We start from the raw sequence: 17,778 nt of genomic DNA, 5'->3' as shown, positions 1-17,778 counted from the left end.
GTCCTCCCTACGGGCCGTGAGGGGGGAGCGGCCCCTCAGTCCCGGCCCGGCTGCTAGCTGCACAGTGGGTCCCGGCTCCGGGGGTCAGGCCTCGGCGGGGCCTAGTCCCACAGGCTAAAGCCGGCACTGGCGACCGCTGGTCCGGCCGGGAAGGCTGGCGGGCGCTGCCATCCCGGGGCTGGGGGGACCCGAGGGGGGGTGAGAGGTTAGGTGAGGTTGTGGTACGTGAGGTGACTGGGGGGAGGGTGATGGGGGGTGGTCCCCGGGCTCCGCCTCTTGCCGCCGCCGCCGTCTGCGTCCCGGCTGCCGCGCACTTGGCGCAAACTTACCGCGAGCGCCCGCAAAGCCACCCGCGCAGGCGCCCCGGGATCGCCGCTCGCCGCGCGCAACCGCAGTGACAGCCGGCGGCCGGGCTCCCGCGCAGCCGCGGTGAGGGGATACCCCCCAGCGCGCAGCCGCGCTGGCATTCGTCTGGAGCGCCGAAGCCCCGCCTTTCTGCCTTGCGCCAGCGTACTGAGACAAAAGGGCGGGACCTGAGGCCTCGCGCAGGCGCCTGGGAAAGTTCTCGGGGGTCACGGCGCAGCCGCAGGAAACCGGGGACTCTTCATCCATTGGCGTTTGTGTGTAGACCAAGAGGACTCTGTTCCCGCGCAGGCGTGAGAGGGTGCATCCCTCCCGTCCCATAACACAGCGGCCTTCCGCGCAGGCGTATTGTCGTCTGCAGGCCCTCACAAGAAAGCTTCTCCTTTCGCCATTTTGGTAATGGGATATGAGCGACCATGCCCCTGGAGTCCTTAGCAATGGACAGGAAGGAGTAAGGTGTGGTGTTAAAGGGAGCTGGTAGACTGTCGGTGAAAGCAGTATTCCTAGGGATGTTGCACCGGACTATTTGGTTCTAGCGTCAGGTGTGGCAGGATCAAGCCGCCATATTGGTAAAGAGAAAAGAAAAGCCATTGCGACAGAAAATGACGCTTTTGGTGTCAGGTTGGATGGCCATGGTTCCCATTTCCTTCCCTCTCCCTACTGTTAATTTCAGCCCGAGCATCCCAGCCCTGCATGGTGATGGCACCATGAAGAGTTCCGCCTGCCCGTTACTACCCTCTCTTCACCACTGTCCCCGAGAACTGCTCAAGAGGAAGCCCAAAGCGAAGTCTGATTCCCGACAACGCCCAGCTACCTGCGTATAGCGGACTTCAACTCCCAGTTTGCAATGCGAAAGAGTCTAAAGGGCGAACTGGAGAGCATTGCACTCTGGGAGCAAGAATCGCGATGCGTCTGATGGATTGTGGGAGTCGTAGTTCTGTGTGCGTGCAATTCACTCTACGGTAGGATGGAGTCGGAAGAATGATTTGCCTGTCGGGAAGGGGTATTTTTGAGCGTTACAGTGCTGCATGCTGGGATTTGTAGTCTGAGAGCTTCACCTCGAATTCTGGGCGGGGATTCATGAGCCTTTCCTGGACGCCCGCCCCTCCCCTTGTTATCTGCGTTAGAAAGGGCCAGTTATAGCTGCCTGCTGGAGGATGGAGCAGTGGAGAAAGGAACCGCATCGTTGTGCCCGACGCTAGGAATTTAACTGACTTTGTAGCTCCGTCGCTATGCCCTGCCTGCTTTTAGTGTTAAAGCCCACAGCATTCTCAGAATCGTAAAACTGGAAAGGGCTTTAGAAACCATTTGATTTAATCCTTTCATTTTTAGATGCACAGAGAGGACCAGTGATTTGCCTGGGTCACATAATAAATTTATGGCAGACTTAGGAATGAAACATTTCTTGATTTCCGGCCAGGCATTGTCCATTACACCATGCTAACTGCTTTTGAGGAATTGTTGCTGATCCTTCTTTTGGACAGTAAGGAGGATGGGTTAGATAGGGTTGGGTTAGTGTGTGGAGTCTTAGGTTTCTGTTTTTCTGACTTTTCACTTTTCTGATGGCCCTCTTGGTGCTTGGAAAGAATGATAAGGTCATGGTGGGTGGGGTGGAGAGTGTTATGTAAATCGGCTGCTGTCTGCCTTCTGCCAGCCTCAGCAACAATAGATTTTAGTGGCTATGGACCAGAGATGTGGTCTTTAGAGAGGAAAAGGCTGAGCCAGCTTGCTTGAAGTCGCCAGATCTTTTCTCTCCTGGGATGGTACATCATGACGCAGGGCCTCAGAGGTTAGAACCTCATGTGCTTTTTCTCATTGGCTTCCTTACTACTGCTTAGGGCCCAACTGTGCTGCTGTGTCAGCCTTATGGCATTATAGGGCAGATAAGTAAGCCACTGGCACATGTCCAGTGAGCAAGGTTTTACTTTGATCAACACCATCAGTTGCAGCTGAGAACAAGAACAGGTGATAGGCTAATGAGGGAAATAAGATTTGACTCTGTTGATAAGTGCCAGGGAAACTTTACTCACCTTCCTCTTGGAATTTGGAGGATGAGGTCAGCCTAGTGGGGCCAGGAGTGGTGCCACCTTGGAGAGCTCCAGCTCTAGCTGTTCTAGGGGGATTGCAGGGAGAGCAGGTGGGATATAGATGTCTTTGGAAGTGACCTCTTGTGGCTAATGTGGGCACTGCACTTGGCTTGGTTTGGCGCTTCATTCTTCAAGGTGGCTTGTGCTTGAGCCAGAGTGGGCAACATGAGTGGTCAAGGCCTCCCTTTTGGAAGACTTTAAGAGCAGAAGGTACTGGCTGCAGCTATTGTTTCTTTCAGGGATTTTTGTCTTCTGGTTTCTGAGTTCCTTTAACTCCCTATTGCCTGGCTCTTGTTTTTATTCTGAAGCGTGGAATGTGCATGCTGGAAGCCAACACTGGGTAAACACTTTCGTGTCAGGAAGCACCAGGGGCCATAGGGAAGGGGCAGACTTAAGCAGATTCTTCCCAGTCACCTTTTCCCAGAGCCCATGGATAAGACTTTTTGTCTAACTTAGGATCCAAGCCCCTAAGCTGCATTACTCTTGTTCCTGACAATCTGGATGTTCTATGAGGCCAAGCCAGACTAGGGCTTATGTTCAGGGGTTCAGTCTCTACTTCCTAAATCAATTTCCCAAGACTTGCTTGTTTGGAAATAAGGGGAAGGAGAGATGTGTTGGGCTTCCTGGGCCTTGTCAGCAATTCAGTGGCATTGAGAAGGGATGGGAGTATGCCAGCCTGTAGTTCTGGATCTGACAAAGAGAAAGAAATGAGGTTTGGGGTGGACATGCAGTGGGATTCCTGGGTTCTTACTTCCCTGAGGAACCAGCCATTGGGGCCTCTTATTTCACCTGCCATCTGTTGCACTGACCTATTTGGGACACTGAACCCTGCTCACTGCATGTAACCTTTTCTTTTTAAATAAAACCTGAGGATGATTGGTTAGTGAGTCTGGCATGCCTTCTGGTCCTGAAATACAGATCCCATTTATCTACCACCTCCCTTCCCTCCAAGAAAGCACCATCCACCTGGCCGTTGTTTGGTTTTTTTCAAAAACACCATTTTAATAAGGAAACAACAGAAATAAAAGATTGTTCCCTGGCTGAAGCCCAGAACCCATATAATACATTATATGTACAAAGTGGCCTTCAGTCAGCTCTTGGGCCTCTCCCTGGGACTCTCTGAGCATGCCAAATTCCTGGGTTCTTGTACCTCTGCTCCTCTCAGAATATGCCTGCCCACTCCCCATATCCCATAACACAGTAGCCTGGAGGGGAGCCTGGCAAGCATCTGGCATTGGAGAAGTGACCAGTGGGAAAGAGAATGTTTGTAAAAGCCAGATAAATATCAGGAAGTCCTTCTTCTCCTCAGGGTATAGGGCTGCCAGGGGAGCAGTGGGCTGTCCTGCTTTGGTGTGGAGAATGAGTACCCAGGGAAGCCCAACCTGAGTTGGGGTGTAGTCCCTGAACCCCTTAGGATCCCTTAAAATTATTGCCTCCACTGGGACAGGGCAGGAGGCACAACTGTTCATTCCTGGGGTTTTAGAGGACTAAAAACCTCCCTGAGGGGCTGATGTTGGCATGCCAGGATTATCCACAGGTCACTGTTGAAAGCAGTTTTGGCCACTGGTGATGGCTCTATGAGGAGCATCCCAGTACAGTTTCCACCACCGCCAAGTTGACCATGCCACAGGTCACCATGCCAGTGTTGGATAGTGGTCATGTGGAGAAAGGTGCTCCAGCTCTGCCTGTGCATTCCAGGCTGGAGGACCAGGGCATAAGGGAGGATCAGGACAATGCTGGCTATTGATGTGTGTGCTCCAGCTGTGCTCTGCCCATAAGCAGATGCCCGCTGACTTGGACCCAAGGAAGGACCATAAGTGGGCAGTGATACTGAGAAAATAGGCCATGGTGGGCATTGCAGGCAGGGAAGGGCACAACCTCTTGAGATCTCCTCCCAGGTGGTATGTACAGAAAATGGAGAGACAGCAGGAAGCTGGGAGCCTTGCTGCTGGGCTGTGATGCAGGGCTGAGTTGGCTTCCCTAGGCAGCCCCCACCTAGATGGAGACTTCATATTCTCTCGTCTCCTGCAAAGGAAAGAGACTGCTGGGAGTTGGAAACTTGTATAAGGTTTGCCAGCCTGTAATTGACATTCCCAGGGAAAGGGAAAAAGTGAAAGGACTTGGCAGGTCTCTCAGGGACACCTTCCCAAGGGAGATAGAATTGGGTCCTAGATAGGGTGTCGAGGCTGGCATGGTTACTTACTCCAGTCTCATAAGTTGGATTGTCAAATGCTGACTCTACGGTGATGCGGTTGTAGGGGCGGGGGCGTGTTCGTGGCAGCTGCAGGGAGCTTTTCCCCTGGAGCCTGTGGGGAAAGAGAAGCCTGTGAGTCAGGAGTACTAGAGGAGAAAGTCAGGTATGCAAAGCAGGAAGAGAAGCCAGACTCACCTGGAGAAGTAGAGGTACACACCTCCCACCAACAGCACCATGGCTACCAGAGGCAAGAAGATGGCAGCTGCAATGTGGGCAGCATCCAGGGTGCTGGAGGCAGCAGGTGCCTTGGCAACTGAAAACACAGAGGTGGGATTGGAGCACAGGTCCCTGTCACCTGGAGCCCACATTCCCTCACTTCTACTGAATGGCAACCAGCTACCAGTTCCCTCTAGCTGGGTGGGGGCAGGGAAGAAGCCTTTTGTCCTGCTAAGCCTAAACCTATCTCTCTCTCTGCCCTCCCTCCTTGGGAAGCCTGGGAACTGTGAGAACAAGGGACAGGGAGACCACTTCCCTGGCCCTCACAGGTGGCGACTCACCATCTAGGCTGCGGCTGCTGTAGAACCCATCCAAAGAGGCTGGAACAAGAGGGGAGGGCCAAGGGCAGTGGGTGAGCCCAACAGACCAAACTACTAAGTCAGGGAGTAGAGGTAGTGGGCTGTCATGGGAAGGATTTGTCCAAGGAGGGCCCATCTCACATTTGTCTTGGTGATGCCAGGTCAGAAGGCTCTGGCAGAGACTGGGGAGACCAAGGGTGACATGAAGGTGGCATGCGCAGGAGATTCTGGGACTCAACATTAGACATCTTTGTCAAAGCAGCTCTATGAACCAGGCTGAGTTTTGGGGGTGACAGGATACTCACCAGCCCTACAGATGGGTGGGGGGTCACTCCAGTGAGATGGGTGCCCGGGCACACACTTGATGCTGGCCTGACCCTTCAACACGTAGCCAGGGGCACATGAGAAGTGGATGGTGGACCCTGCTGGGTGTAGCCGCTTCTCAGGACTGCGGGCACCATTCTCAGGGGCACTGAGGCCATGGCATGGCTTGAGCTGTTCCACTGCAAAGCAGGCACAGCCCAGTGAGGGTACCAGACCCTTAGCCTCCAGCGGTGGCATCTTTTGTCTCCAACCAGAGGCTTTCCCTCCTACCCATCTAATACTTACAGAGACATTTGGGGGCCCGGTCACTCCACTTGGGGCTGCCAGCCTGGCGGTCATGGCAGGTGAGAATGGTGCTACCCGTCAGCACAAAACCCTGGTCACAGATATACTGCACGGTAGCCCCCACAGGAAACTTGGGGCTGGATATGAGGCGTCGGCTGTGCTCCACGTCTCCGGGGTCATGACAGGAAGTCACTATGGGTGGAGGGTGATGGAAAGAAGTAGACCAGAGAGAACTTAGCAAAGGCCAATCCACCCTAGCTTTGTTCCAGGCCAGCTAATATCTTCATAAGTTATATGGCTATACCGCTCATTCATCTGTTCCTACCATTTTGCTGGTGTGTCCCCTTACCATGTTTTTCTTTTTTTGTTTTTTTTTTGAGTCAGGGTCTCACTCATCACCTAGGCTGCAGTGGCATGATCATGGCTCACCACAGCCTCACCCTGTCACCCAGGCTGCAGTGGCATGATCATGGCTCACCACAGCCTCAAACATGTGGGCTCAAGTGAGTAGCTGGGATTTCAGGGGTGCACCACCACACCTGGCTAATTTTTTCATTTTTTTTTGTAGAGATGAGGTCTCACTATATTGTCCAGGCTGGTCTCTAATTCCTGGGCTCAAGCAATCCTCCCTCCTTGGTCTCCCAATGTGCTGGGATTACAGGCATGAGCCAACGCACCCAGCCTGTCCTCTTACTCTCAATTAGGGTCAGTAAACACTGATTGGCCATCTATCAGGAGTGAAATACTTGGTGGCCGATAACCCCATGAAAAATATATTATTCCCATTTCACAAGTGAGGACACTGAGCTACGAGAGGTGAAAGAACCTCAAGGATACTAGCTAAAAACATATAGAGTTTGGTTCAGAATCTAAGAGAGAGGCTTGAAGGTTGTGTTGGGCAGGGGAGCATGGGGAACAGGTACACTCACCCCTCTGGCATGAAGGTAGGTCCTCACTCCAGGTTAGGTCCCACTGGCACATGAGGACACTGGATCCCACCACCTGGTAGCCAGGGTAGCACTGATAAGTGACCACAGTGCCATGTACCATCTCAGGCTGCGATGGGCTCTTCCAGCCATTGGGGATCTCAGGCAGCTCTGGACATGTGTCATTGCGGGGTACCTCTGGGGGCACAGAGGCAACAAGATGCAGGCCCTCAGTCAGCACGAAAGTGACTGTGCTAGCTAGCCCCCCTCACCCTGAGTGCACTCCGGCTCCTGCCAGTTTGTTCCAGGCCTAGACTGTCCTGGGAAGGCTTGGGGATTCGTTCCTCCATGCTCAAGGGCCCTTCCTTGCCTGTCCTTGTCATAACTGTCTCTTAGATTCCAGGGTTATCATCTAGGCTTTGTCCTTACTTCCAAAGACAACTTGACCAGCTCCTCAGGCCTGACTGATACGGCCAGGAAGGGTGAGGAAAATTGTCACTTCTATGAAAGATTGTCAGAAAGGCAGAAAGCAACACCTTTCCTTAGTTCCCTGTTTTTGTTAGAAAGTTGTTCCTGCTGCCTTCTTAGGTCCCTCTTGCTGCAAGAGAAGGCTCCCTTTCTCTTAATGGGCCCTTAGGGAAGATGCAGAACAGGACTAGCTTCCTTCAGTGATACCTGGTGCTTTTCCAGTTTTCCCTTGTCCGAAAGAACACTCAGGTTGCTCGTTGCCCTAGCCTCTTTGACTTGCTATGGTTTGGGGTCTGCACTTTGAGTAGAGTAGGGACAAGCTCACCAAAGAAGTGGATGACAAAGCCCTGCTGGTAGCCCAACACTGAGGTTCCGGGGTCCGACTGGAACTGGATGGTGACATCGGCCATGGAGGTAAAGAGCTTGAAGTGGCCACGGGGCCCTGAGTACTGGCCCAGGACCCGGGCTGTCAGGTCATCCCCATCATAGAAGGTAAGTACATCACCAGGGCCTATGCGCAGCCTGTGGAGGAGGACTGTCAGGGCAGGGCAGGCCTGAGGGCCCTAGGATGGGCTGGACAAGAGATGTCCCCAGACCTCAGGAGCTGGCTTTGCCTGACCCAGGAGGCACTCACACTCGGATGTCCAGCATGATGCGCTTGTCCTCTTCCACATGCACACCCCAGATGCAGTCCTGCCCACGGCCATAGGGTTCTGGCCAGTTAGGGGAGAGCACTACACCGGCCGAGTCTGTGATCTCTCCACTGCACACGGCTGAAAGGGAGAGGAGGCCCAGGAGGTGTGTCTCCTCCATGTTCCCCCCATTGTCATGTCCTGGGACTACCACCTACCCACAGGAATGTCTAACCATTGCTGGACCCCACCTCCTCCTCGGGGGAGCCTGAGCCATGTTTGTCATGGGGTTCCTATGGCCCTAGCAGGCCCACCCACTGATGCCTACTGACCTCGGCAGGCTGGCTCTGTCTCATTCCACTGAGGGTCGTGGGGGTCAACACACTCGATGATGATGGAGCCCTGCTCCAGAGTGTAGCCAGGGTCACAGCTGAACTCCACAGTTGTACCCACTGGGTAGGAGGGTGCACTGCTGCTGAAGTTGCCGTATTTGACAAAGGGCTCATAGCAATGGCCCTGCTGGAAGGCTGTAAACCACAGGCCCCAGCCTAGCTCAGTCTTAATTGGGGTGAACACAGGGTGCAAGCCCCCTCCTATTTCCCTCCCCAGGGCCTTTCTCTTCCTTAGTGCAAATGACAAGTGTATGTCCTGGGCCTGGACTGGGGAGGTTGGGGAGGGACAGCTGAGAACATCCCTATTATGTTCAGGAGGCTGTCTTGATCACCATACTGCCAGTGCCTAGTTTTGTGCTTAGTATACAAAAGGTACTCAATAAACTTGGGGGGGGGGATGAATTAATGTATGCATATAAGCATGAAAGGTTCTAGACTGTTTCTTACAGCAATTCTCCTTCCTTAAGGGTTGGGGCCTTTTTTGCTTTTCAAAATCTGGAGAATTTATTCTCTTGGACCAAAGGGTCTGAGTTCAGGGAAGGGTCTCCTGCAAAGATGGGTAGGAATCCAGGGCCTGAGGGGAAGGGCAGGGAGAGGAAATCTAAGTGCCAGGTGAGCAGGGTCAATATGAAAGGAGTGATGGAATGGAGACAGAGATGGGGAGGGTGTGGGAGAAAGACCCTAGGCCCAAGACCACACCCCGAAATTCCCCACCCCCAGTTAGGCCCCAGCAGGCTCACCCTCATAGCGCAGGGCCATGCCTGCAGCTGCCCCGCTGCTGTCAGTACTGAGCTCCACAAAGAAGTGTCTGCCAGAGCTGAGCAGGCCCTCAATGGGCAGGTATTCCACCTCATAGGAATCATACACTGGTGGGGCCTCCACATTGTCTCCATTGCGAATGATGAGCCTGGACCAGGAGAGTAGCAGCTACGTGGCTGGTCACTGACCCATATAGGATGTGGCCCCGGGCTTGAGTAGCGTCCCTCCAGCAGGGTGTTACCAGGCCAAGCACTCTCATCCCACTAGGACAGCCCCTTACCTGTCGTCATCCTCTGCCAGGGAAACCTTCTCAAAGTGTAGGTGTAGCCTCTGGCTCTCAGGAGCCTCAAGCAGCCAGTGGCAGGTGAGGTTGTTGCTGTAGTTGCCCGGAAAGCCCGGGGAGACAATGCGGCCAGTGGTGGCATTGCGGATCACTCCACCGCAGGCAGCTGTGAGACAAGGACGGCACATAGGCTGGTCTCCTGACTGGAACCACGACAACTGTACGAGCTTCCTCCTCATCCCAGCTCTGTATCCTCTGCATGGGTTAGCAGGAACCTTTGCCTCCCTGTCATCTTTGCCATCATGGTCCTGAAGATAAATCTTTTAGCCCTGTGATTCTGTAACTTCAGGCAGCCTGAACTCCAGAATCCTACCTACTAACCTTTCACATCTCTGGGACTATTCTTGTGCAGCTCTTTTGACTGTAGACAGATTTGTCACAGCCTGGCTGTGTAGCCTGGGTAAGTCACTTTCTGTCTCTGCTGACTCCTATAGGAAGTCATCCCTGACTGCCCCTAAGTGGACCTTATTAAAGCCCTTACGCTGAGCTCCAACCCTCTTGGATACACCTGCTACCTACACATCATAGCACTTTCCCCAAACCAGTAATTGTTTGAGTATGCCCCTTAACTAGGGTCCCCTGGAGCAGAGGCAAGTTCTTTTCTCTTTTTTTTAAATTAGAAAATATAGTTTATTTAGAAAGTAAATTGGAGAGGCCAGGCTCGGTGGCTCATCCTGTAATCCCAGCGCTTTGGGAGGCCAAGGTGAATGGATTGCCTGAGTCCGTGGGTTCGAGACCCGCCTGGGCAACTTGGCGAGACCTCATCTCTACAATAAATAAAAAATTAGCCGGGAGTGATAGCGTGCGCCTGTAGTTCCAGCTACTTGGAAGGCTGAGGCGGAAGGATCGCCGGAGCCCAGCAGGTCGAGGCTGCAGTGGCCGGGAGTGGCCACTGCACTCCAGTCTGGGTGACAGAGTGAGACTCCAACTCCAAAAAATAAATAAATAAAAATAGAAAGTAAATTGGAGAGAGAGAGCGAGAGAGAGAGAGAGAGAGGATTCACCTCCCCAAGGGAGGGGGCCAAAGCTTAAAGCTTAAGAAACATGACCTGGCCATAGTCAAAGAGCACATGGCCACACCATAGCTTAGCAAGGCAATGACTTGGTCTTTTCAGGCCAGGTGCAGAGTTGGTTTTCAGCGTTGGTTGAGTAAAATGAGTGAGTAAATGTAGAAAGAGGATAGGACTAGTGGCCAGGCATGGTGGCTCAAGCCTGTAATCCCAGCACTTTGGGAGGCCGGAGTGAGGGGATTGCCTGAGTCCATGGGCTCAAGAACAGCCAGGGCAACTTGGCGAGACCTCACCTCTACAATTAAAAAATATATATATTAACCGGGCATGGTAGCGTGTGCCTGTAGTTCTGGCTACTTGGAAGGTTGAGCTGGAAGGATCACCTGAGCCCAGCAGGTTGATGCTGGGATGGCCGTGAGCATGTCACTGTACTCCAGACTGGGCAACAGAGTGAGACTCCAATTTAAAAAAAAAAAAAGGTTAGGACTAGACCCAGGATGACCAACATCTGACAAGCACTTCATCTACCCCAAAGCCTTGTGCCCTTAGCAGACGCTGTTAGCCACAGATGACCTCCAACGCTTTCTGAAATAGCTCTCCAGCCATCACTACCACTGCCATTCCTAAGCTGGCCCTTGGGTACCTTCCAGCACTGAGCTCTTTGGCTGGGACTGTCTCCTCTTTCCAAGGAGGGCTGAGCAGCTCACCTGTGCCCATCACTGAGGACTGCTGGGTTACTTGGCCACAAGCTCCTGGCAATTAAGTGGCAGTTAAGCCAGAGAAGGGGTGTCAGGCAAGAGGAGTGTGACTGGTTCCAGGCAGCCCTTTCCTCTCCTGGACACACAGCTCTGACCCTCCCGGCTCTCAGAGAACAGGCTACCGTGACGGTACCTTTGTCTCCAAATACTCAAGTCAGCAGGATATTTTAACCTAATAAAGCTCTTAAGGAGCCAGAGTAAATTTCTTCTCTACAGAGTAGGTCTCTACAGAGATCTACTTTTCTGCTTGTTCTCAGAATGGAACTGCCCCTCAAATCTGATCATGCCCTGTCCTTTACTGAAAATTGCTCAGTGGCTCTCTATTACCCTCAGGATAGAGTTCAAGCTCAAAATGGCATTAAAGTCCCTTTATGGATCTGACTCTCTCTAGACTCAGCTTCAGTTCCCTCTCCCCATATAGCCTCTCTTCAGGCACACTTCACTATGTCCTCACTATGTCATGCTATTTCCTACCTCCACACTTTGCATATGCTGTTCCAGGAATCCACTCCACTTTCCCAAACCAACATATCCGTAATCCTTCCATGCCAGCTCCTCAGGAAGACTTGCTCGCCTCCTCCGTCATTCAGGAGTAGCTCTCCCTCCCCTGGGTTCCCACAACACTCTGAGTTTAGCCCCATCATAGCATCCTCTGCATCGAGCTGCTTGCCAGGCTTCCCACTAGACAGAGCTCCTCCAGGGCAGAGAACATGTCTGTGTTACTCATCTCTCGTGTCTAGCACCCAGAAAAGCTTAGAGAGTGAAGAAAGGCTTATTAAGCCCAAGTTGCCTTTCCCACTGCAAACTGAACACTCCATCTTTCTTCCTCCAACAAGCCCCCTTCCATTGGCAGTGATCCCAGACCTCCCGATCACCCAGGACCAGAACCTGGGGGTCCCTTTTTACTTTCTCCTTCTCTACTCTTCATTGCCAAAGTCACCGTCTAGTTCAAACCCTCTTGCCTGGCTGGCCTCCCAGCCTTCAGACAACCACCTGCTTGGCTCTCTCCTCAGTGGCTCTGAGCTTCTTCCTTCTCCTCCCAAAAATTTAAGTAGCTCCTCACCCAGTAACTGGCCCTGACAGTCAAGACTCTCCCACCGCCCTCTCCACATGTCTCGGGCTTCAGCCTTCTGTGCCCCCGAACACCCTTGCCTTACAGCTCCTGTGTCACTGTCCACATTGTCCCCTAGGAAGCCTCCTGAATACCCAACTAAGAATGATTGCTCCCTCCACTCCCAGGTCACTTTATGTCTCTTTATTGGTACTTTTGACTTCTTGCTCTAGAAATTTGTGACTTATGTACTCTCTTCTTCCTCCATTTCCAGGAACTGTGGCCTCTTTGAGGGCAGAATCCCTGTTTAACTCAGCTCTGTATACTTGTGACTCCATATCATAGGTGCTTAGTAAGTACAGGTTGAATGAATGCCACTAAGCTGTGGGACCATTTTCTGGCATCCTTCTGGAGAGAAAATGAAAGTGGCAGACAGCCATAGAGAGCAGGGAGGAACCCTCACCTCACTCCTCTGCTCAGCATGGAGTCCTTTCCCCTGGGGCCACTCACCAGTGCAGACAGGCTCCTGGGAATCCCAGAAGGGCTGGGTGGCATTGAGACAGGTAAGGAACCTGGCACCCTTCAGCTGGTAGCCAGTGGCACAGTGGAAGCGTGCACTGCCTCCTGGGTGGAGACTGGTGACAGTCACATCTCCATAAGCTGGATGACGGGGAAAGTGGCAGCTTAGGAGATAGGCTGCAAAGAAAGAAGGGGTGATATTGTAGGTATGCAGGTGGGGGTGGGGGTGCTGAAGCCATTGTGGTAGGAAGGCAGGGAGAGGTGTAGGGTGCAGAAGAGGAAGTCTCACCAGTTTGCTTGGAGGTGACATTTGGGGCCAGAGTTCTAAAAAAGACTCCAATCCCCTCCCTAGAAGGTGTCAATGACATTTCCAGTAGCCTGGGCTGGTCAGTGGAGCAAGCACAGAGATGGAAGTAAGGAGGCTTGGATTCTTGTCCAAGTTTCGTGATACTTTAAGCAGGTTACTTAAATTTTGTGTGTGTGTTTCCTTATTTGTTAAACGTGGTTCAAAATGCCAGCCCATTTATAGAGTTATCATGAGAATAAATAGGGTAGTATTTTATCCATCTTGGTATCCCTAGTACCTAGCTGATAATACATCTTTTTAGAAATTTAATTAAAAAAAATTTTTGCCGGGCTCGGTGGCTCAGCCTGTAATCCCGCGCCTTTGGGAGGTTGAGGTGAGTGGATTGCCTGAGCCCGCGGGTTCGAGACCCGCTTGGGTAACTTGGCGAGACCTCATCTCTACAATAAATCAAAAAATTAGCCGGGCATGGTAGCATGCTCCTATAGTTCTGGCTACTTGGAAGGCTGAAGTGGAAGGATCGCTGGAGCCCAGCAGGTCAACGCTGGGGTGGCTGTGAGCATGCCATTGCACTCCAGCCTGGGCAACAGAGTGAGACTCTGACTCAAAATGAATGAATGAATGAATAAATAAATAAATAAATGTTTATTGAATGACTTGTAGATTTGAAAGACTTGAAATAGTGAAGACACTATAATTAATGTAAGTGCTGATAATGTTTTTCCTATAGGAGGCAAATATTAATTGAAGCAGGAAAGATTGAAGTCACACAGTAAAAATTTTCTTAATAGTCATTGAGAAATGTAAAAAGCTTAATGGCAATATTGTGGAGTTCTTTTAAAAACAGGATGGGGGCGAGGGTAGGAAGGCAGAGCATGCCTTCATGGGAGTTCAGGGAGGGACAGGTTGCCCTGGGAAATCTGGTAGCTTTGGGAATTGTCATACCACATTTGACCAAATGGTGGCAGCAAATCCTACAAAACAGCCTGACAAATCCCAACCCTGGGGTCAAACTGGGGTGGTAACTTGGAGAAAAAAAAAGGCCGGGCGTGGTGGCTCAGCCTGTAATCCCAGCAATTTGGGAGGCCGGGGTGAGAGATTTGCCTGAGCCTGGGGGTTCGGGACCAGTCAGGACAACTTGGTGAGCCCTCGTCTCTACAATAAATCACAAAAATTAGCCGGGCGTGGTGCGTGTGCCTGTAGTTGCAGCTACTTGGAAGGCTGAGGCGGAAGGATTGCCTAAGCCCAGCTGGTCGAGGCTGTGGTAGCCATGAGTGTGCCACTGCACTCTAGCCTGGGTGACAGAGAGTGAGACTCCAACTAAAAAAACAAAACAAAAACGATACTCCTAGCTTGGGTCTAAGAGGTGGGAGAAAAGGTCTGAAGGGGTCAAGGAGAGAGGCTGAGGGAAGACTTTGGCTACAGGGTCTGACAACCTTTGGGGCAGTAAGAAGCATGAGGACTGTCTAGACTGAAGAACTTGGGTGTTGGGGTAGGGGAGCTTCCTTCACTGATGGAGATAGATAGATGGGAATAGAGTCCAGGCAGGGGCTTGCCTAGCCTCCGTATGCTTTTATAAGAATAGAAAAAGGATCTGCCTCTGGGCAGACCAGGATCCAGAAACGAGTTTTGTGGCTTTCTGTTTTGTGACTTTCACCGGTCCTGGCCTTAGTTACTGAGTTTGTGGACATAGGAAGATGATCTCTACTCTTCTGTCTCTCACAGGACTCTTGAGAGAATGAATAGCTCATGAGTGGCTAATTGTGACTGACAGGCAGTACAGGGCAGTGCTTAGCAGATGAACTCTGGGGTCAGACTGCCTGGGTTTGATAAGGGTATCCCCACTTGCTGTGCTACCTTGGGCAAGTTACCTAAATTCTCTGCACCAGTTTCCTTACCCACACATTTTCAGTATTGTATCCAATGTCGCGGAGGTTAAGTAAGAGGACATATGTGCAGTTCCTGGCACAGAACAAATACCTAATACACCAGCCTGCTGTTACTGTTTGTAATCCTAATTAATCATAGCACCTCACATCTGCACGCACCTTCCAGGTTCTAAAATGTGAAGACATTCTTCTTACTTGATGTCTACAATATGCTTGAGAGGAAGGTAGGCGAGGTAGGGGTTATTAACCCATCTTCAGATGAGAAAAACCAAGGTTCAGAGAGACAGTGTGCCCTCATCACACAGGAAGTAAGTGGTGGAGGAGGAACTTGAAGCTCCTGGCTCTGGAGTCCACTTGCTTTCCATTTCCCTCCCCTACCTGCTTCCCCAGTTGAAGCAGAAACCTGGGTTTCGGGGGGGTCAGAGAAACCTGAGAGTAACAGACAAGGCTGCTCTTGGTGGGTTGTCGTGGGCAGACATTCAGATAACCTGAGAAGAGATCTCATGCCAGGATGGGTTGGGGAAAGGGTGTGAGGCACTAAACCCAGAGTGGAGGGGGTTGCAGGACTAACTGATGCTCAGGGAGGTTACTTGTACTTACATCCTTCCCTTGAGTTCTCATCACAGCTCTGGTAAGGCAGGGCCTTCATTTCACAGATGAGAAAACTGGGCCGGGATGAGGTGAGGGCATGAGGCCGGGGGCAGACAATGAAGCCCCCAGACTCCATAGTAGGTAAAGTGCCACGTCCCAGAATGAGCTTCCTCCTGTTGCCATGACAACCATTCCCGGGGAGCCCGCACCACTGCAATCTGTCGAGTTATTTTCTCACTGGAGTCTGTTTCTGGGGCCAAGTTCAGTGCCAGCAATGCTCAGGATGGAGGAGGGGGATGCCTGTCAGGGTCCTCTCCCTCCCCACCCTACTTGAGGCTGTAGGAGGGGAGTTGTAATTTGATCCTGCAGTGAAGTTCTAGTGAGGGGCTATCTGTGGTTTCCAACATCAGCTTGGGCAGCTCCAACACAGGCCTGAGTACAAGGCCCCTCACCCCCTCTTCTGGCACCCTCTTTCTCTAGCCCACAGAGACGCGCGTGTGAGCACACGCTCCTCCTGTTCCCATCTCTGGGATCAGGGCTAATTACAGCCTATAATTAGGGGAATTACACTCATTAAGGAAAGAGCTGATCATTGACAAAAACTGGGCTGAGGAGGGAGGGATTCTGGGAGCTGAGGAGGAGGCAGGGTGAGGCCAGCTCTCCCAGCCCTTCCTTGGGGTTGGCTCCCCCTTGCTGGGCCTCCAACTCATTGCCATTCAGCCACCTTTGTCTGGTCCGACAGAGAGAAAGTGCAGAATTTTGTGCAAAGGAATTTGCAGCAAGAGAGAAGGTTACCATGGCGTGAAATTATGCCTGCTACCAAGAAGGATTGATGAGCCATTAGGGAGGCTAGCTGGACTGCCTAGGCATTTCACCCTTGCCTCAGCTGGCCTCTTGCCTCTGCCAAGCCCCTATATAGCCCCTGCCCACTGTCAGGTTTCTTGCTCCCTAGTTTGGGTGGAGAGACCAGGATGGGGTGAGTGCTTCTTAGGTGGGGTTCCAAGCAACCCCATCTCCAGAGTGCATGCCCTTCAGCCAGGCTGTGGTCCCCTGCAGGGCTGCAGAAGTGGTCCATGACAATGCAAGACAATGCCATGCTTGTTCACACCAATTATTCCCTATTAGTTCTCCCTAATCTGAAGTAGTTAATCCCTGCAGAGGATCAAGCTGACTTTGAGCCCGGGGAGGGAGATGGGCAGGAGTGATGCTGATAGGAGAGCAGCCTAGTCCTGAGCTCCTTTTCCTCCCTTTCCCATCCTGCGAGCCATTTAATACTAGTTTTAGTTTCCATTTAATACTAGTTTTAGTTTCCGTAATGGAGCACATTCTCAGCAATTGACATCACCATTTTGTTTAATCCCAACCATGACTTTGTGAGGCAGGTGTTTTAGTCTCATTTTATAGCAGAGGAAAAGGAAGGTCAGAGGTCAAATGGCCTGTCCAAGGTCAACAGCCAGTGAGGAGATTCAAGCACAGGTCTACCCATCTCCTGAGTCTGTGATTTTTCCCGTTACACCATGCCACTCTCCTATTTCCGGAGGTGTCCTGAGCCGACTGGGGCATGGGCCAGGTTTAGGGTGCGGGACGCAGTTCCCAAAGACCAAGCTGGCAGCTAAATACCTCCAGATAGACATTGTCGAGCCCCTTTGACCTTGATGCCCTTGCACTTGAGGAGGGTTTCTGTTGTTATTGCCTGTTTAAATGTCTGCCTCATTCTGAGAGTCTGAATTCCTTGAGGGCTTGGTTCATTTTGACATTGCCAGTAAAAGTAGGTGCCCAGGAAAAGTTTACTGAATAATGAGTGACAGTGAGCACACCTGGAGGCTACTTGATCCTGAGTCAAGACCAGCTCTCTACAGGGTGGTGGGTGGAGGAGGGAAGGTCCTGAAGGTGCCAAATGAATGATACTTTTCTCCAATTGTACAGAGCTTCACTGGGCACTTGTGCTGTATGTTACTAGTCCCTCCCTTTTCCCCACAGGCTGTAATTGTACCATTGACCCCCAGGAGGGCAGCCAGTCTTGGGTAGTTCCTCCCTCAGTTGCTTAGGCCTTACCTTGGTAGTGGAAATGGAAGGTACCAGGCCCAGCAGGTGGCGGGAGGCTCTGGAACCTCAGGGCTGCTTGGTGGGTGGGGCTGCGGATAACTTGGCCCCGAAGCAGGAAAGACTGGTTGGCCAGGGGCAGTGGGTCAGGACCCCCCAGTCCCTCGATGGTCACTGTCTCCCCTTCCCGAAGGCTGATGTTTTGGACCTGCCGGTGGAATAGTGAGAGCAAAGCAGAGCAGTCAGACTTCCTCCTGCTGCTTAA

The 17,778-nt window shown here is 52.0% G+C and overlaps 2 protein-coding genes across 3 annotated transcripts in view; both read right to left on the bottom strand.

The window, feature by feature from the left end:
* Positions 1–755, bottom strand: part of LOC110596209 (autoimmune regulator-like) — a 29,119-nt gene extending 28,364 nt beyond the window's left edge. Inside the window, exons 1-2 of the mRNA XM_021715617.1 lie at positions 733–755; positions 330–513 (exon numbers count right to left, since the gene is read on the bottom strand). Coding sequence (XP_021571292.1) covers positions 330–513; positions 733–755 — 207 coding nt within the window. The remainder of the gene's footprint in view (positions 1–329; positions 514–732) is intronic.
* Positions 756–3,426: 2,671 nt separating this feature from the next.
* SEZ6 (seizure related 6 homolog) overlaps positions 3,427–17,778 on the bottom strand; it is a 51,561-nt gene continuing 37,209 nt past the window's right edge. Inside the window, exons 4-17 of one of the 2 annotated variants that reach the window (XM_021715618.1) lie at positions 17,526–17,721; positions 12,678–12,863; positions 9,286–9,454; positions 8,987–9,153; positions 8,187–8,381; positions 7,857–7,995; positions 7,548–7,744; positions 6,758–6,952; positions 5,829–6,020; positions 5,525–5,722; positions 5,202–5,240; positions 4,840–4,957; positions 4,654–4,756; positions 3,427–4,491 (exon numbers count right to left, since the gene is read on the bottom strand). In XM_021715618.1, coding sequence (XP_021571293.1) covers positions 4,459–4,491; positions 4,654–4,756; positions 4,840–4,957; positions 5,202–5,240; positions 5,525–5,722; positions 5,829–6,020; positions 6,758–6,952; positions 7,548–7,744; positions 7,857–7,995; positions 8,187–8,381; positions 8,987–9,153; positions 9,286–9,454; positions 12,678–12,863; positions 17,526–17,721 — 2,127 coding nt within the window. In that variant the 3' untranslated portion in view covers positions 3,427–4,458. The remainder of the gene's footprint in view (positions 4,492–4,653; positions 4,757–4,839; positions 4,958–5,201; positions 5,241–5,524; positions 5,723–5,828; positions 6,021–6,757; positions 6,953–7,547; positions 7,745–7,856; positions 7,996–8,186; positions 8,382–8,986; positions 9,154–9,285; positions 9,455–12,677; positions 12,864–17,525; positions 17,722–17,778) is intronic. The other variant, XM_021715619.1, reaches the window with a different exon arrangement.

Source organism: Carlito syrichta, unplaced genomic scaffold, assembly GCF_000164805.1.
Source record: "Carlito syrichta isolate Samal-C Ts95f unplaced genomic scaffold, Tarsius_syrichta-2.0.1 Scaffold307219, whole genome shotgun sequence".
NCBI classification, from domain to species: domain Eukaryota; kingdom Metazoa; phylum Chordata; class Mammalia; order Primates; family Tarsiidae; genus Carlito; species Carlito syrichta.
The sequence above is the reverse complement of the archived record's forward strand: the minus strand, read 5'-3'. Positions and strand labels throughout refer to the sequence as shown.